This window comes from Lissotriton vulgaris, chromosome 8, assembly GCF_964263255.1.
Source record: "Lissotriton vulgaris chromosome 8, aLisVul1.2, whole genome shotgun sequence".
In the NCBI taxonomy this organism is placed as follows: Eukaryota; Metazoa; Chordata; class Amphibia; order Caudata; family Salamandridae; genus Lissotriton; species Lissotriton vulgaris.
In genome coordinates this window covers 982,596,792-982,616,594 of record NC_141696.1, presented here as the reverse complement: position 1 = coordinate 982,616,594, position 19,803 = coordinate 982,596,792, and the positions used below count along the sequence as shown (strand labels likewise).

Here is a 19,803-nt window from a genome sequence, read left to right as displayed (position 1 = left end):
AGTCAATGTGCATGTTTACTGTAGAATGCTGAGAATGAAGTGATGCCTGGAATGTTGGGTGTCTGGGTGAGTGAGGAATGACAGTTGGAGAGAGAGGGGCGGAGCAGCAGGCAGGCTGCTTCTGGTGGGGTTTGCTACTACAAGAGGATTCCTACTACCTGGAACTAGTGATTACAACCATTGAATCTGGTGGGACATGATCCCTGATGTAGAGTCAGATAAACCTACTCATAATTGGTGTTGTAATTACCCAGGATTTGAATGGGTCCTTAAGGATCTCAGGGGCCAACTTTATCATCCCCTAGAGGAAATGGCGGTATTTGACAGAACACTGTTTTTGAGAGCGTCTCAATATAAAGGTCACCTTTTGAAAAGGGAGGATAATAGGTCCACCTTTTGGTAGGTAGCTTTGAGTTGAAAAACGTTGTGGTCCGCAGTCGTGTCATACGGCAGGGAAGCCCTGACTGGGACATGCCCCAGATCTTGGTGTGTATGAGGATTATTTTCGTAATTCTCCCAAAGATCATCTGAGGGACCAAGGTAGACTAGGGCAAAGTCCTCAGCTGGGGAATAGGGGCTAGGACTGCCTGTATCGAGTATGACTTTAGTGAGGGTTTTTTCGGAGGCATAGATCTTTCCTGTTAGTAGGTGGATTATAACCCACTTTTGTTTCTTTCCTCAATCTCAGGAGCAGCTGGTTATGGAGCGGACCATGGTTTCAGCAGCATCAGCAGCCGCTTATGCGTGTATGGTGCTTTCAGCCTCGATGATGGAGCCGACTTCTAGATCTCGGAACTAACAGGCACCCTCAGACTCAAGCCTTCTGAGGGTCCTGGAATGGATCTTTCCTCGTCTTCAATGCCTTGCTTTGGTGTCGAACAGCGATAGAGGGCGGTGGCGCTCCTGAAGATGGTGGTGATCAAAGCATAGGACTAAATGCCAGTTCCCTGAAGAGGAGCTGCTCAGGTGCGATGTGCAACTGTTTCTGAGTCCCGAAAGAGGCTTGGGTGTCAATAGTACTCTCACAAGGGGGTGGTTTCCAGACAAGGACCTGGGCCGAAGGAGGTGGATGGAGCATCCTCGGGTGCCTCCTCTTCTTCCAGACATTCTTTCTCAACTGGCTGAGTGTTGCATGAATCAATGATCTCGGGACTGGGTTGGCATGCCAGAAGGTCAAATTACTCACCTGAATGCTCTTCTTTGGCGCAGAGCGGGTCAGCCGCACAGAAGATGTTCAACATGTCTTAAGAGGGCTTTGACATTCTGCTGTGGGTCCAGTGCCTGTCTTGACGCTGACGCAGAGTTTTCCTGCTGCAGAATGCCGAGCAGGAGTCACACCTGTTGCTCCAGCATGCAGACTGCATGGAGATCGACCCAGGGGTACTCATAATGGCACTGTCCGGAGCACTCGAGCGCCCGGTCGCTCAGCGACAATCGGCTCGAGGAGCACGGCAAGCGCAGTAAGAAGAAAGAAGTGGATTGAAGTGTTATCTTGCAACGGAATGGAAGGCAATGGACTCAGGGGCCATAGCTGCAACCAACAAACTTGTCGAGACTAAGAGCAATTCTGATTTAAGCCCAAACCCGATGGCAGAGAAAAGCAATCTGACAATTATGTTAGTGCCCATGCACATCCATGACCAGCGGAGTCACAAAGACTTTGCGACTCTAAAGACTTCTGGGCAGAAAAGCAAGTTGCAATTGTCCAGGCCCAACATTACATGGTAGGAGTAGGCAGAGCATGTCTATATACAACTGTGCAAGCTACAAACACATGGCTTCTTGGTCTGTGCAGCTCGAGGTACAATATGCCTTTTGGCATTATTACTAGAGTTTGAATATAACTAGTTTTACGGTCCTGTTCCCATGGAACTTTAATATATATATATTTTTTTTATGTTGTGATGTTCCTGGAGGAAAGAGCAGAGCTGGTCTATCTTTACAAGGCCATTTCCTCTGGCCGAGAAAAGTTTGTGTATATAGTTTTAAATGTGCATTTATTCTCCTTCCGTACATAATTTAGGATTATTCATTAGTAGTAAAGCAAAAGTAATGTCCAACGTTATGTGTTTGTTGTTTTGCCATTGGATATTATGATGTAAATTTTGTTCCACCCCATATTGACAGTACAATTTCTGTTTGAAAAGGTATACAACACGTTGTGTGAAGGGAGTTAGACTTTTCTGAGACTCCTATCAAGCATGTACCTATGACGGACTGTTCTTTATTCTTGTAGTTCAAATAATTTCTAAGTCTCTTGCATGTTCTTTACTGACAGTCCTTGTGACTTTATAATTAGAATATTTTACTACTGTCTGAGGATACACTGAGCTGACTATGTTTACATTCTGTAATACTGCTTTGTATTTAAATAAACCTTCATGGTTTGTACGTGAATTTTCTCCCAAGTGGGGTCCCTTGACATTTAATTCATAGGGCTCTTAACCTGTGGGACTCACACAGCCTGATCTGCCTTACCGCCCCTTTCATTAGCAGAAAGCTCCGAAGCTCCGAAACACACAAGGCAGCAAGGCCAGAATACATGTTTTAGATCTCTAATTCGTCAGCAAATTACCAGGGTACATTGCCTTCTGGTTAGGAATATTAAAAAAGGCTCCTCATTCCTACTAACCAACTTCAGAGGAGGATAGGAAAAAGGAAAGTGCTTTTTAAGGTTGGCATCAGACTGGCACAGAAAGTAGGATGCATATTACGGAGTCAGGCCGGGTCAATGCATCAAAGAATGGTGTTTGGAAGAGCCATACCCTCTTGACCGTGCTAAAAAGATGGCCTCAATTGTGAAGTAAACGCCAACACATAAGGGCCACATGCAATGTCCAACAAACCTGATAGGAAGGAATATTTACTGTCAAGCATATAGCCTCACAGGTTGCAGCATAGAGCAGAAACTGGCTTTTCTATTTTAAAATTATGGTTCCATGAACAAGGGCTCTACTTCAAGAAAGATGTATCTTTAGATCCAAGAGGATACATGGTAGTAAGGCTTTGCTCCACTGGATCTTAGCATAAAAGAAATACCCTTCTTCAGCACAGAGCCAAAGAGTTTTATACTTATCAGTAAATATGCAAGTATGGATGACAAAATAACTAGAGGTATCACAAATGGCTTATATAACTAAAGGATGAGAAGCTTACTTTTCACTTTACCTAGGACTGTTTTTTTGCTCTGCAGGAAAATCCAGAGAAGTTGTTTGGCTGTCACAAGTAACAAAAAGCGGAACAAGTCTAGACTTTACTGCACTTTGTTTGGTAGATATTATTAATAAAAAGCAGCGTAAAAGAAATTTTAAAAAACATTTCAATTTTGTGGGAGTAGTAAAGAGCGATGGTCTTGAAAAAAAAAAGGTGTGACAATCGTCCAGAACTTTCTACAGTTGTTCGTTAAGCATGAGGTAAGAGCAGCTGGGCTGATCCTACATTACGGCAATAAACACGCATAAGCTATTAACATCAAGAGGGTATCCTATTGCACCTGGAGGCAATAAATAAGAGCATGAAATTGTTGCTTCATCTATCAGTGTTAAAAAACTTTGCACCAGCCCTTGCAAACAATCATTTCACAGAAGATTTTGCACGTGCAAATTAAGATGGAACTTCAGCGGTTTTTCACCAGGATACTTTCAATTATGGTGAGATCCAAGAGGTGAAATGTTTGAAGCATGTTAGAGATTTTTTATGTTTGCATGACACATTGACTAAATAAGTGCAACTTATTCTCACCTCTTCTGCACCAGGGCAATATTCATAGCCAACAGCTACACACTTGAAACCATAAAAGCAAGCTTTTTCATCCTTTACATAGTCAGATGCAGTCTCCAGGGAAAACAATGCTTCGTTTCCTAGGACAAAGTAATTAAATTTAGCTGTCACATAATTAAACAATACTGCTTCAAGTCAAGTTATTGCTTTCAAAAGTGTGCATGTGTGAAAGAGAGCAAAGAAATGTAAATGTATGTGTATACATTTAAAGGACAAGTGATAAAAGTTGGAGTTGATGTAAGGAGGTGACTTACACAACACAAATTATTCCTTGTGCAGGTGCCAGGGCTCATCAGTTCATCTTTTGAGAAAAGAAGCTGATTGCAGAGTTGTTTTTGGGAAAGCACTGTTAATGGGTAAGAGCCTTCACTGACATTAACGGAGTCACTGTAAAGATAACCAACCCCTACCCTCATTCCTCAGCTCTTTGCCATACTCAACTTTGGTGATAGATGCATCGGCAACTGACAAAGAAAGTGAGGAAGAAAAGGCAACACTGGCCTGCTTAGGTCTAATCAAATAGTTCTGCAAAACTACTACACTAAAATCAGCATTGCTCCAAGAGGAAGCAGGCAAATGTCATGCCTGCAAAATGCGACTGTAGCTATGTGATTGTATAATTAAACTTATAGCACCTTACTCCATGACAGTGAGGCTGGATCCCAGATAGAGGTTGGGTATCTTGGACAGTGTAGGAAGCTGGATTTTTTTTTGCAGTTGTCCCAAACTTGTTGCCCGATATCAGACTACTAGATGCTGGTTTTAAACTCTGACAGTGCAGTGAGGCCTGCCGTCACATTCCATGATAACTGGAAGCGCGCCAAAGTCAATCCCCTACTAAAGAAGGCCTCCGCAGACCAGACGAACCTCAAGAATTTTAGACCCATCTCACTGCTCGCTTTCGCATCCAAGGTCATCGAAAAGGCTGTCAACACCCAGCTAGCACACTTCATCGAAACCAACAACATCCTAGATAACTCTCATTCAGGATTCCACAGCATCCACAGCACAGAGTCCAACCTCCTCGACCAAGGCCAGAGTCAACCCTCATCCTCATGGACCTTTCAGCAGCCTTCTACACCGTCTACCACCGCACACTAGCCACCAGACTCCACGACACCGGCATCCAAGGAAAAGGTTACGATCACTCCTCACAGGCAGAACAGAGAGAATAAGACTCCCGCCCTTCCTCTCAGAACCTCCAGATGGGGAGTACCCCAATGATCCTCCCTCAGCCCCACCCTCTTCAACATCTACATGGCCCCCCTTGCAACCATTGTCAGAAACAATGGGCTCAACATAGTTTCCTATGCCGATGACACCAAGCTCTTCCTCTCCCTCACTAAGGAACCAGATATGAGCAGGCACAACTTCCAAGAAGGAATGAAAGCCGTCGCTACCTGGATGAGGAAGAGCTGCCTGGAACTCAACTCTAATAAAACACAAGTCCTCATCCTGGGCTCCACCCCACCTCCACATGGGACGACACCTGGTGGCCCCCAGCCCTCGAAAACCGAGCCACCCCAATGGACCATGCATGTAACCTCGGCATCATACTCGACTCATCACTCACCATGAATCGCCAGCACCGTCTTCTACGCATGCATCAACACACTCGCATACTACACAAGAAATTCAAGTGGATCCCACGACTCCAGGAAAACAGTCACTCATGCACTCGTCACCAGCAGACTGGACTACGTCAACGCCCTATACGCCGGAATCAACAAAAAACTCCAGACCGTCCAGAACCCCACAGCCAGACTAATCCTGGATATCCCACAGCACATCACACAACACCTCCCCGACCTCCACTGACTACCCGTTGAAAAAAGAATAACTTTCAAGCTGCTCACACATGCCTACAAGGTCCTCCACAACACCGGACCCCAATACATCAACGACTGCATTTCCTGCCATGCCTCCAAGAGAAACCACTGCTCAGCCGACCTCTCCGCCAGCCAGTATCCCACGCTTCTACAGGACGACAGCAGCTGGAAGGTCCTTCTCCTGCCTCGCAGCCAATACTTGGAACAATCTCCCCCTTCACCTCCAGCGAAGCCCAACACTGCACCAATTGAGGAATGACTTCATGACCTGGCTCTTCGAATGACCCCAACGGAGCTGCTCACACAGACCCCTCAGTGCCTTGAGACCCAAACAGGTGAGTGGTGCTCGCTACAAAACCCTGATTGATTGATTGCTAAGCAGCCCTCGTCGCCAGTGCTCCTCATCTAAACAAGCAAATTCAAATTTTAACACAAGTGGTATGGACTTTAGCATCCCTGTAACTCACTAGTAAATGGTACCTCGTGTCCCTAAGGTATGGGTTCTAAAAAGGATCCTTGAGGGCTGCAGTATGTCTTTTGCCATCCTAAGGGGCCCACGCTCAAATTGCATGCAGGCTATCATTACAGACTGCATGTCACTGTGAGCTATGCCAAAGTCACTGCAAGTAATATATGTAAGTCACCCCATACAGCAGGCCTTGTAGACCTAAGGCAGGGTGCATTATATTACATGTAAGGGTATATGTGCATTAGCAGATATGCCCCTGTGCTGTCTACTTCAATTACTAGACAGTACAAGTGAATAGGGAAGCCATCTTAAGTATAAGTACTGGTCACAGCTCCCCAGCTACCTGATGACTTAACTGAAACCTAGGGTGTTTGGTATCAAACATGTTATCCTAATAAATCTGCACTGATGCCAGTACTAGATTTATTATGACATGCACCCAGAGGGCACCTTCGAGGTGCCCCCTGTAACTTTACTAGTCTTCTAGTGTTCAGACTGACTGGGCCCTTCCAGCTGCCACAACAGGTGAGTTTCTGACCCCTGCAGGTCTCAGACCACACTCTCAGGATGTCAAGAATAATGTCTGCTCTGACAGGAGGTGTTATCCCCTCCTCCAGCAAGATGGTTAGTGAATCTGCATACCAAGGCCAGAGACTTCAAAGCCCCTGCTGCCTTGGATATGTGGCCTTGCTTTAACCCAGACCATGGAGATGCCACCCCCTCCATAAGGCCCATCTGGCACCAGGACAAGTGGAAAACTAGAAAAGCAAGTAGGATTGTTGCACCAACGGGCTAGTCACATCCTTAAGGTAGGCTGCAGATGTGTTCCACGAAGGAAGGATTCCACCATCTTGATTTTGGTAGAATTAGGAACTCTGGGATGGGGTTATGCCTACTCCCCACAGGGAGTGATCATACAGGGAGTGTACTGACCTCATGGGTAAGTAGCCCATTAGCTACTACCCTTCACTCCCCTAAATTCAGAATTTAGGTGGCCTTCTACCACCAGGCACTCAGATTCCTCTGACTGAAGTAAGAAGAGGACAAAGAAGAGCCCAAAGAAGCAAGAACCGCGGACTGATGTAGGACTTTGACGCCAAACCCTTCCTGTCTGCTCCCGTCTGGGCAATCTGACTCATCCGGCAGCTGTGCATCCTTCAAAAGCCTCAGAGGGCCTAAGCCTCAGAGGGCCTTCAGCACTTCCCCAAGCCATCAGCAACTCTCTTGAAATGAAGGAGCCACTTCCCGGCAAACTGCAGGCACCAACTGCAATGTCCAGTTCACCGTTCTGCTGACCACCAAGTCTACCAACGCAGCAGCCGCGTAGGAAGAGGTCAGATCCATCTCCCCACCAAGTGAGAATAGAACAGGGTCTACCGATGCTGCCCTGCAACAATATCTGCAGTACTGGACCCCTTGCAGCAACCAAAGCTTGTTTGAGTCCAATCCATACTCCACCACCGCAAAGACCAAGCAGCCGACGAGGGATGTCCACACCGCATAAATCAGCAACGAGTGCGCACCCGAGCTCCACAGCCTGGGTCCACGACAACCTACGGTGCTCACCTGCTCCCAGGACCACCATGAACAGGGCCCGCAACCCACCCCGCGCTGGGAGCTTCCAAACTTGTCCACAAGTCCCCGTTTAGAGCCTGGTTCTAGGTGCCCACCCATTTTCCTACAGTGTAGCGCGCAAGGTTACCAACCCGTCCAGCACCCAGACACTACAGGGCAGGTACACTAGAACTGCTGGTGGTACTTTGGACCTTGACCCCCACAGTACCTTAAGTCCTAAAAGGGACCCCTGGAAAACACTGCGGTGTAAAAACGCATTTGAGTGAAGATTTTTAATTTTCAGCAAAAACTGATAAAAATTGAAAAGTACTTACCCATTTACGAAGATCTTGGTGTTAAAATGATTTAAAAATGTCTATTTTTTCTAAAATTGGTTTCGAGTTTCTTCTTGAGTGTGTGCCTCATTTATTGATTCTGTGACTTCAACAAATGCATTAACACTACTCGCTGATGAGCTTAAACTGCTCGCCCACACTACCACAAAAGAGAGCATTTGGGATTATTAATTGAAGCCCTGTAAGCCAATAAGGGTCGTCTGGAATTTCTACTTTCTTCGTTTTGGTATACTACATAAAAAGCTAGCTTCCTACAGACAGTATAGCAATGGGTTATCAAGAGCACTATCCAATTGGCAATTGTAGCTTTGCAGTCGCACAGGAAACATGACCATTCCAAAGTAACAAATGGCTGGTAGATAGTATTTCCAGGTCTTTTTAAAGGTGAAAGTGCTGCGTGTGCCTTGTATCAGGGTTCTGAAGAGCCTAATCAATTGAGATGTTATGTGGAGGTGAAAAGAGTGTCTGAAGAACAATCTTTTTTAAATGAAATTCTGACAGAATTTTTGGAACAAAGGTATAAAAAGTCAAGCAAATATGTCCTGGTGGAAAACAGGGAATCATTCTAATGCGTAAAAGGATTATAGCTTGAAAATGCAGCTGTACGATGATGGCTTCCACATAAATTGTCTTTCATGAAGAGGCCTCTTGTCGCATAAGATCACTGGCTCAAAAGGTTTTCACTTCAACATTCCTATGACTGGTTAAAGCTTCAAAAAGTGCCAAATTGGTAGAAACTGATACACCAGGCCCATCAGATGTCTTTTAATGGCCATTTTGGCAAGGGCTCTCAGATCATGTAGTTAAAGGGCACAATGGCAGTAAGCTAAGTCAACCTGCACCAGTTTCAACCAGGTGATGCTTTTCTCCAGTGCCAAATTGCAGTATCCTAGCATTTTTTTCTTCTAGAGAGATCTGCTAGAGGGTTGCATTGCAGCAGCTAGGAAGTTCAAGTCCCTGATCAAAGACTTAGGTGTGTGAAAGGTAGCTCCTTGTAAATCATAAACACAAGCTGGGTATCGGTACGAGGACTGCAGCACTTTCCTCCCTCAGACCACGAGGCGGGCCCTAAATGTGACGGGTAGATGGGGGTCTTCTGAAGTAGATGAAACCATGAGAGAGCAACTAAAGTAAAATAACCCTCAATCTTCAGGACTCTCAGGAGTAAAGGGCACATATTTATGAATGTTCCCTTCATCTAACATGGACCATCCCATAAAAGACAAGGCCCTTTGACCATACATGAGATTACCTATTTACTCAAACGAGTGGTGAAGTTGATTATGGATGAATAACCCCCGGATCCCAAAGAAGGTAGGTGTTGATGGATTTGATTGCAGATTTCTCACTTTTCTAACAAGTGAAAACATCTGCACAGGCTATCTTCTTTGAAGTAATCAATCATGGAATGCAGGAGACCAGGAGGAACATGCCATATCAAGTGACTAGTGTATTCCTATGAATTGACAACCAACGCTATGGCGAGTGGGCGTTTCCTTCTATCCTCACAGAGAGTAGGACTTTGGCTTGGAGGATCATCAGCTTTGTGGATCACCACCTCTTTGGATTTCACCACTGCGAGAAATGATTGAAAGCGAGAAAGATTGGTGTTAAATTCAGTGTGTTAATGTACAGCAGTCTGCTTTGCCCCACAAGCAAATGACTCAGAGTTCACTGTAACTAGTCTTTCAACACATACTCTTTTGGGTCAGTTGGGATAGTAAGCTGTGTATGGACTGACCAGTGATCTTGGGAGTGCTTGCTCATAGTTACAAGGACGGTACCATGAACTGGAGAGCTGGCTGCCCAGCAGTTGGTCCTAGTGTGCTTCCAGAGGCAGCATCAGGGAATGCATATGCAACTTGGCTTCATGTACCATCCTTTTGCAGGATTACAGTAAACCCCAAATCCCTCTTAAATAATCAGAGGCATAATCTTATTGCTTATTATTCAACTTCTGGTTCATGGTCATAATCTTTCAAGAGAAGGAAAGGCCTATGCCCGGTCAGAGTCCAGAAGTGCCTGATTAAATGAAGACCCATGGAAGGCACTGAGGAGAATTTGGGGGAAGTCCACTGAGAACCCAAGATTAAATTGGGTCCCAAGTGGTAGGCCTGAATCTAGTTCCTCCACAGAAATTCCTTGGTTGAAAATGTGTTTAGGCTGTCACTAGGTGTAAGAAAGTGGCTCTATATATACTGGACCAAAGTAATGTACTGTGTATTTAGAGTCCCAGTCTCCAGAGGTATGACAGAGGTTAAAGTCCCATATGACCTCACTCTCTAAAGTGGTACCTTGGTCGAGCAGTAAGGCAGTATCAGAGGACAGTGTAAAGCATTTGTTGTACACACTCAGTCAGCAAAAGGTTTCACAAACTCAAGAACTGAACTCTAGGCCAATTGTTTTTATATCAAAAGATATAGTTGTTTTATTTTAGAACCAACAGGTATAAAATATACTTTTCTCAATATGAGTGACTTTAGGTAATTACTTTGCAGAAAGGCAATAGACTTTTTAAGTACAATAGCTACAGTGGTTGCAATAGGCAACACAATTCTAAACACAATTTAACATTGAGCTCAATGAGTTTTTCTACATAAATGCAGTTTATTACTTTAATGATCACTTTTCTAACCACAGGACTGGATCCTTAATTCAGTTACGGGACCTAAGCTGTAAACAGTTAATTAAAAGCGTTTTGGTTACAGTTGTGATTTTTAAAGAATATAAATGTATTTTCAAAGTTGACACTTAGAAACTTTTCAGTAAAAACCAGGCAATGTTATCCTATGAGAGGAAATAGAAGTCACAGGTAAAGTAGGTTCTCGTTACTTTTGTAATCCAGTACTGGACCCCTACGTTCAGCACTCTGACCTCTACCTAAGACAGGTAAGTAATTACGTTTTAGTATTAGGTACAATTTTTAAAGAATATTTGGAGTTTGCAAAAATCAACACTTAGAAGAAATTTCACCGAAAAACAGTCAATGGTTCCCTGTGGAAGAAAATGCAGGTAACTGGTGAGTACAGTTAGGATTAATTTTGCGGTTTGGTACTGGCTTCTCTCCTGATCACAGGTTGAGTATTTCGGAATTCGTTATTCGGCTGATTTTAGATGAATATTTTAAAGTTTCAAAACTCCACACTTAGAAGAAAGTTCAAGTGAAAAACAGTCAATGTTAACCTATGGAAGAAAAATGAGTTATCGGCTTTTAGGTAAGTACTCGACTGGTAGAGTTATGGTTCTGGGCATAGACTCGGGGGTCTACCAGGGTAGGAATGGTACAGTTGTTACACCCGCAGCAGCACAGGGGCAGCCGGGTGCAGAGCGAGTAGGCCCGATGCAATACAATGGAGGGTAGGGGGCCTTTGTTGGTGGCTGAAAGCAAGCAGGCCACGCAGATATGGGAGCTGAGCTCCTGGTCACTTACTCAGGGCAAGTGGGGAAGTAGAGTAGGGTAGTAGTTGCACTTCCAGCGGCACTCTGGCAGCTGGGTGCAGGGTGCTTTTGAGCCGTCGGGCGCTCAATGTTATCCAATGGGAAAGTTAAAAAGTGAACAAAACCTACAGGCTCGGGGGCGGAGTTTCTTCAGGTGCGACCACCACTTCAAGAGGTAAGTTGGCATCTTGGAGAAGAGGTAGGTACCTCAAAGGAATGCACAGGGGGCCGTGGGGCGGTGGGTGCAGGGGTGTCTTTTGGCGTCAGAAAATCTTACCCTCAGCTGGTCGCGGTTGGAGGGGTCCCTGTTTCTGAGGCTGCAGGCGTCGTCGAGGAGGGTCTTTGGGCACTGGACTTCGGGTCCCAGTCGCCTGGACGTCCTCGTGGTCTTGGGTCACTCAGGCACAGGCCGGGCTTGGCGGGTGCAGAGTGGGCTGGATTCGCGGTTCCTGGCTGGCACCAGGGGTATTGCTGTTGAAGTAGAACCACTGCTCGTGGGAGTCCCAGTCTTTTGGAAGGTTCAAGGAAGGCAGGTCCTCCTGGGTTGTAGAGGTTGCTGTCCGCAGGAGCAGGTTCAAGAATCAAAAGGCCTGTAGGGTCTCTGGAGCCAAGTCAGTGGGCGTCGTCCTTTTTGTTAGCAGTTGCGCGGCAGGTCTTCTTGTTTATTGGTCTTCTTGTTGTTGCAATCGGGATCTGAGGAAGGAAGGTTCATGGTGCCCCTAAATACTAAATTTAGGGGCCTTACAGGTGGGCAAGGGCAGGGACCAATGGGTCCCTGTCCTGGGGTGGGTACACCCCCTAGCCTGCTCCTCTCCTGTGGGAGGGGCAGGAGCCTAGCTGTGATTGGGCAGGGCTCCCCATCTTCAAGATGGCCGGAGCCCGGGGTCGTGCTCCACCTTGCCTCTCCCACCTGAGGGGTGGAGTTGGCACAGGCTGGCAAACCCCCCTTCCTGACAAAGGGTTTCCCGCCAGTATTCCTGCCAGAGTGGGGGTCAGAACTGGTGGGGGCCAGTTGCTGAGTACAGGAAATGGTCTGGAGTAGCGGAATGCCTTTGAAGCTACCCCTACCCATCCTGGGGGAGGAGGCTTGGCATCTCGTCACAGGATGTGCATTGTTGCAGGCCCAGGAGAGTGAGGGCTCTCCACCCAGGGGTCCAGCACCATGTCTGCTGTGTGGCAGCCTAGGCAGCCTCTCAGCCAAGACATGGATTGCAGGTTAGGTTTCAGGGAGCATCTCCAAGATGCCATCTGTAGTGCATTTTACATTAAATCCCACAATGGCATCAGTGTGGGTTTAATGTGCTCGAGAAGTTTGATATCAAACTTGTCAGTCTTCAGTGTAGCCATTATGGTGCTGTGGAGTTCGTAATGACAACCTCCCAGCACCATATACTCTTAATGGTATCACTGCACTTACAGTGCCCAGGAATGGCCCTGCGTACAGTAGGGGCACAGGGCTTATGCACCTGTGCCCACACCACTGGCATAGGGCACCCAGCTGGAGGGGTGGCTGATGTATGCCAGGGCAGTGGGTTTGTGGGCATGGCACACAGGGATGTGTGCCATGTCGACTCTCGGTTTAGTTCTGTACTTAGACACTCAGCCTGCCAAGGCAGTGTCTGGGTGCCAGGGTACAGGGCCCCTAAGGGTGGCACAATATGTGCTGCAGCCCTTAGGGGTCTCCTCTGGTCACCAGGCCCTGGATACCATTTACTAGGGGCTGGCAGGTGGCCAGAGAGGCCAATTGGGTTTTAGTTGCAACACAGTTTTAGGGAAGGAACACTTGCCCTGGGCACCTAGTTGGCAGGAGCCAAGGGCACACTCAGTCAAAGCACATCAGCAATTCAGCAAAAAGTGGGGGCATACCAATGCAAGAAAGATGGCACTTTCTCACACTAGGGGCAGCATATTAGAAAAGGCAGCACTGTGACCACATGACCGTGTTCTGTGTTTTTAGTTCTAGTCTCCCAATCGAGCATTTCTTTTTTCCACTTTCCCATCTTTCCTTTTGAACAATTACGAAGCATCTTACACACGACATGCAGTACCTATGAAATCACCTATAAGAAAAATGTTACTTATTATGTAAGCTTCTGTTTGTGGCATGTAGTGCTGTAGATTCACACAATCTGCAACTCCTGCCATCTAGAGTTGGACTCAGACGTGTGCAAGTTATTTTTCTTTGATGTTTTTCTAATCATGACTGAGTACTATTACCGGTAATGCACATGGAAATCAACTCCATAGTTAGATTGTTTTTCCACACAGAGGGTGAGGATGCAAATGTAGCATAGAAAGCAAAAGAAGATGACCATGCTAGAGAACAAAAAAGAAAGGCATCTTGCAACAACCTGAGGCTTTCGGTGAGGAGGGTGGGCGCATGTGAATGTACAGCATTACATGCCACAAACAGATAGTTACAAAGTAAGCAACATTTTCAGGTTGTGGTGTGTAATTGTAGATACATATGCTCTGCATAGATTGTTAATCAGTTCTTCCATAAGCAGTGGATAGCTGGAGGCTATTGTAGAGTAGCACAGTTTGGCCACCATTGGCTTTTGACATGCTAAGACATCCACACAGTAATGTTTAGTGAATGTGTGTGGAGTGCCAAAGTAGCAGCTATGGGAACGTTAACGAGGAAAGCTATGGAGGCCCCTTTTTTGAAGGTAGAGTCGGGACTGGGTGGGGCATGCAATTGCCGCTTAGCTTTGGCATAACCAGGCTGAATACATTGACCAGTCACCTGGCTATGCCAGATTCGGAGACAGCATGGCCTTTCTATGGTTCAGAGAATGAAACAAAGAGCTGCTGCTTTTGGCGAAAGAGTTTTGTTCTGGTAATGCAATACATGATGACGCTCCTGATGTCTAATGTGTGAAGGACTTTGTCATGGAATTTGGGTGAGGAAAGAACAATGGGAGTTCAATGGTTTGGTTAATTTAAGTTAATATACCACCTTAGGCAGAAATTCTGGATTTGTAGTAATGACAACTATCACTAGGCACCTGATAGAATGGTTCCAGGGGGGTAAGAGCTTGAAGCTCACTTAAACACCTGAGAGAGGTATAGCTACCAGGAAGGACACCTTCCAGGAAAATAACTGCAGGGGGCACGAATGAAGGGGTTCAAAAGGAGCGTACATGAGTCATATGAGAACAATGTTGAGGTCCCAAACAGGAGACTGAGGTACCCTGGGAGGAATGACTCATTTTAGTCCTTCCATGAATGCCTTGATGACTAGGACTCTAGTGTGTTCCCTATTCTGAAGGTAAGCTGCAACTGCAGCTAAGTAAAGATGGGCAGACGTGTAGGTAAGGCCTGACTTCTGCAGATGAAGTAGGCAGCAGACTATGTCTTGGACTGTTTGCTTGAGAGGGTCAATGTGATTATGGAGGCAGCAGTGGACAAATCTTTCAAAATTAGTTGCACAATAAGCCCTCCCTTGAGGATAGTCATACACGCAGGTGGAAGATTGAGGTAGCCAAATTCTAGGACTTGGGGCACTAGGGACAAGTTGAGACGGGTGGTGAACCAGTGAGAGCGAGGGATGTTTGCTGTCTCTGAACCATAAATGGATGGAGTTGGATTGGTGGAAAAGTGCAGGTAAATATCCCTGACCGGTTCATTCATAGTTCATAGCCTATGGAATGTGGGTGTGGAGTCCTGGAGAGGAGCGGTCATGTTGTCTGTCGGGATAAGGACCACCTTGTGTTGAATGAGACAGAAAATGGCGTTGAGAGCTAAGTGAATGGCCAGTAGATCCAGGTAGTTGAAGTGGAACCTCAGTTGTTGCAGTGTCCATGTACCTTGAATTGTCAAGTTCTGTAAATACGCATCTATGGCGGCCTGGGAGTGTGCCAAGCCCTGTTGCTCGCTTTCACTCTTTATCGGCCAGTCATCCAAGTAAGGGGGCATGAGGATGCTGGTCCTCCTGAGATAAGCAAAAGACACACAATTGATGGACGGAATGCAGAACAAATCAAAACATTCACCCCCCAGTCAAGCGATCTGGGTTAAATCCATCATTCTTTTGCTCACCATGCCAAAAAGGAAGTAAAAGCTTGGCAAACTCTCACAGCAGGCAATGCGTGTTTCTCAATCACAAAAAGAAAAGAAGAGGGAGGGGAGCGCATACAGATGCATGGACAAAATCTTCAAACATGCATGCGTGCTCTGGGTCCACCTTTAAGGACATTCAATCTGAATTAAAAAAGATGAGAATTTACAAAAACAAATCTGAAAGAGGACGCTTTATCATAAAAATTAAGAGCTCACAAAAATGTTTTACTGATTTTAACTACATAATCAATTGGCAAGAACAATGGAATAAAAAGTGTGCTTCACTCAGACTTTACCAGGTAAAATAAGTATCATCGTTGGCCATCCAGCAGATCCAGAGAATTTCTTCAACTCGATCCATGAATTCAGACTTTCATGTACAGGAGAATGCTTTGGTCCAAACCCTGCGCCCTGAATCATCCGGACAGGAATCATCAAGCGCAGAACATCTTCAGGTTGTGCTGTGCCACACTGAGAGTCAAACTCTATTGAGATCCACCTCACACATTCTGGAAAGGAGACCTGAAACAATGGAGGAACGTTCTGGGATTTATTTTATTTTGGTTACTTAAAACACATCATAACTTCTGATCTTTAACTTTAAAGATCACAGATGTATTTACATAAACCTCTCAGTTCAATATTCCCAAACAAAACAACAAAAAGTAGTTGGCATTCAGTAACAACAAATGTGTGAGCATTCACATATCACTGCTGCTGGTATTTATTATGTTTGCATGGTCAAATTGAACAAAAAGTTAAAATGATAAAATAACTTAAGTTCTTGATTAAGAGTTGGGTGATAAGTGAAATATATTCTGATTTTTGGAGGAACTGCTTACTCCAGAGAAAAATTCTGCAGTGGAGTTTCCTTCACAAGAGATAAAATATAGTGGAGGTTTTTGTTTTTAATTTAGAACTTTCTCCAGAAACTGTAGACATTTCCATGCTTACATTAATCTAAATCAGGTCCCGTGACAAATGTTTAGGAGAGTGGTAATTTATCACCTCCTAACAGCAAACAAAGCTTTGTAAATCTTGCCGTCTGAGTCAAATCTTTTTTGGAATAGAGATTCTTTTTCATGTGATGCTTATCCTCCCACCCAAACAAAATATACTCATGAAAGCTCAACCTTAGGTACACAGGATATTTTTTCTCACTTAAAACAATTTTAATGGATATATGTTACTCTGCCAACAGCAGTTCACTGTTCCAATGATTAAAGACTACCAGAAAAGTGACAGTTGAGCGATATCAGAGCGGTGATAGTGGACACAGGCATTTCAATGAGAAAATTCATATTTAAACTAAGAATGTCCTCGAAACCTTTCTCTGGTATATTCCCTTTGTAAGAGGTGCCTGTCAGATGTCAACAAGTAGGAGCAGAGCAAGCAATGTTAAAAAAAGCTTAAAGAACAGGACAGTTTGAACATAATGAAGTCTCTTAAGTATGATGCTTAGCACCCAAAAGTTACAACAAAACTACATTAATAAATAAAGCTATATTACAGAAGGGGAGTTTTGCTTACATATGTTGTCAAAACAACTGTAGGGAGCAATATGTAAAAGACAAAAGAATCACTGACAAAATCAATAGTGACAGGTCTCAGTAAACCTTGTCCCAGACCTGAGGCGGAAGCCGGGTTCTGGAGGTACTCCACTGCTCTTTTAAAAATTGTTCTTAACACTGCACTCGTGCTCTTGTGTGGTGTCACTGTTGTTATTGTTTGTTTTTAATTCACCAAGCACTTTTCAGTGCTCGCTCTCACTCAGCGCACAGCTGATAGTAATAGCTGTTCGCGCTCTCCTGCTTCCTGCTTGCAGCCGCCATCGCCAGCGGCGTGCGCGCTGGCTCCGCCCCCTTTTTAGGCCACGCCCCCTGATCATCCTACTTAACCCCGCTGATTCCTAGCGGTAGTGTAAACCTTGTCCCAGACCTGAGGCGGAAGCCGGGTTCTGGAGGTACTCCACTGCTCTTTTAAAAATTGTTCTTAACACTGCACTCGTGCTCTTGTGTGGTGTCACTGTTGTTATTGTTTGTTTTTAATTCACCAAGCACTTTTCAGTGCTCGCTCTCACTCAGCGCACAGCTGATAGTAATAGCTGTTCGCGCTCTCCTGCTTCCTGCTTGCAGCCGCCATCGCCAGCGGCGTGCGCGCTGGCTCCGCCCCCTTTTTAGGCCACGCCCCCTTCCTTGCCCCTACAAATGTGCTTTCAGAGGTCGCGCAGCGGACGAGCGCAGCGGGAGCGCCGTTTGCGCGCCGAAGGCGCGCCTAAGGGAAGCCCGTCTGCGCCCGTCCGCGCCACGACCGCGCCAGGCGCAGGAACCCCTGCCCAACACCCTCTTGGCATCAGGTATGCACCCAATGTCCTTCGCAAACTTCAAGGCAGATCGGACTGCCCCTGCAAACTCGACCTCTCAACTACATTTGGTCCCACTAGTTGTAATAACTGTCGTTGGACCCTCAACTTCGCCACGAATCAGCCAACCCCTCCTACGCAACCTTGTTTCACCGGAGGTCTAATTAACGCCAGGTCCATGTGTAAACACAGTCAGGACATCCACGACCTTATTATTGACCACAACTTGGACTGCCTTATGATCACCGAGACCTGGCTTACTGAAGACAGTAACCCTGACATTGCCATCGCCCTCCCCTCAGGGTACTCCTTCCACAGACAGGATAGACTGAAAGGTAGAGGTGGAGGTGTCGCGGTCATTTTAAGGAATTCCTTCAGTTGCCACACATTCTGCCTCGACCCCCTCACCGATGCCGAGGGACTAGGTTTTTCCATCAAGCTTAGCCACACCCTCTCTTTTTCAGGTGGGCTGATCTATCGCCCGCCGGGAAATGCGACGAAATTCCTCGGTTCCCTCAACGACGCACTCGGTCATTTCCTTCTCCGCTACCCTCACTTCACCCTCCTGGGCGATTTTAATCTTCACCTGGAAATACCGATCGACCCCTCCACCAGTAACCTGCTGCAGACATTGGACATCTTCGACCTTCAACAAAGTGTCAAGCTGCCCACACACTCCCTTGGTCATACCCTGGACGGTGTCTGCTCTAATTTCCCAGCCATCTCCACCTCACCCCCCATTCCCCAAATCTGGTCGGATCACAGCCTGATCCCTTTCCACATTCTCAATGTCCTCCCTTCTAACTGCAAAAAACCAATCCGCCAACACACTCACTCCATTAATTGGAAAACTGTGCAGGCAAGTCTTATCTCTCACCCCCTCTCCCCTTCTAACGCCCCCCCTTCCTCTGGAAACATCGATAAAGATGCTGTTTCTTTCAACAAATGGCTTTCGCAAGAAATCTCCGAACGATGTCCACCTAATAAAAAAGTCAACACCCTAAAAAAAACGAAAAACAAAGCACCCTGGTATACTCCTGACCTTACCGCCGCCCACCTCCTCTGCAGGAAAGCAGAACGCAAGTGGCGTAGATCATACGACAACGACGACCGTAGCAACTACATACTCCTGAGAAAAAATTATCTCTCAACTATAAAATCAGCTAAAAAAACCTACTATGTAAACGCCATCAATGCCGCCAATCAGAAACAACAAACCCTCTTCTCCATAGTAAAGTCTTTTACCAAACCAAAAGCCCTCCAACCAGAGATCCCCCCGTCACAAGAGCTGTGCGATAAGATCTCCGACTACTTCGAGGAAAAAATAAGCTCCATTCACATCAACTTTCCCCCTTCCCCCCCGGTGTTCTCTTTCTCAGAGCTTGACAAATTTCGCCCGACCACAAATTGCCTCACTCATTTCTCTCCGGTAACTCTAACTCAAACCAGAGAAGTGATTCTCTCATGCAAATCAGGCTCTCCCTCTGACCCTTGTCCCCCCAAGATCCTCCATATCATCATTGATGAAATAAACCCCATCATCAACAAAATAATCAACCTCTCCCTCAAATCGGGCTCTGTCCCACTTACCTGGAAAAAAGGTACGGTTAAACCTCTGATGAAAAAGGCGAACAAACCCCCCTCTGATCTAACTAACCTTCGTCCCATCACCCTGCTACCCGCACTGGGCAAAATCACGGAACAATTAGTCCATAAAGAGCTTAAGGCCTTCCTCGATGCCCACAACCTACTTCACCCCCAGCAATCCGGTTTTCGGTCTAGACATTCCACCGAGACCGCCCTGATCGAGTTGACCGACACCATTAAAAACCTTCAAGATCAGAGGAAGAAGGCCATCCTGATCCTTCTTGACCTCACGGCGGCCTTCGACACTATTTCCCACTCCATACTGCTAAACAGACTTATGGGTATCGGCATTACCCACTCAGCTCT

The 19,803-nt window shown here is 46.0% G+C and overlaps 1 protein-coding gene across 12 annotated transcripts in view; it reads right to left on the bottom strand.

Annotated features, from left to right (window-relative positions):
• The window catches only part of MYCBP2 (MYC binding protein 2), a 2,065,574-nt gene that overhangs the window by 1,182,401 nt on the left and 863,370 nt on the right, over positions 1-19,803 (bottom strand). For all 12 annotated transcript variants that reach the window (XM_086934832.1, XM_086934837.1, XM_086934835.1 and 9 more), the window contains 2 exons: positions 15,785-16,010; positions 3,742-3,860 (listed from right to left, as the gene is read on the bottom strand). In XM_086934832.1, coding sequence (XP_086790958.1) covers positions 3,742-3,860; positions 15,785-16,010 — 345 coding nt within the window. The remainder of the gene's footprint in view (positions 1-3,741; positions 3,861-15,784; positions 16,011-19,803) is intronic.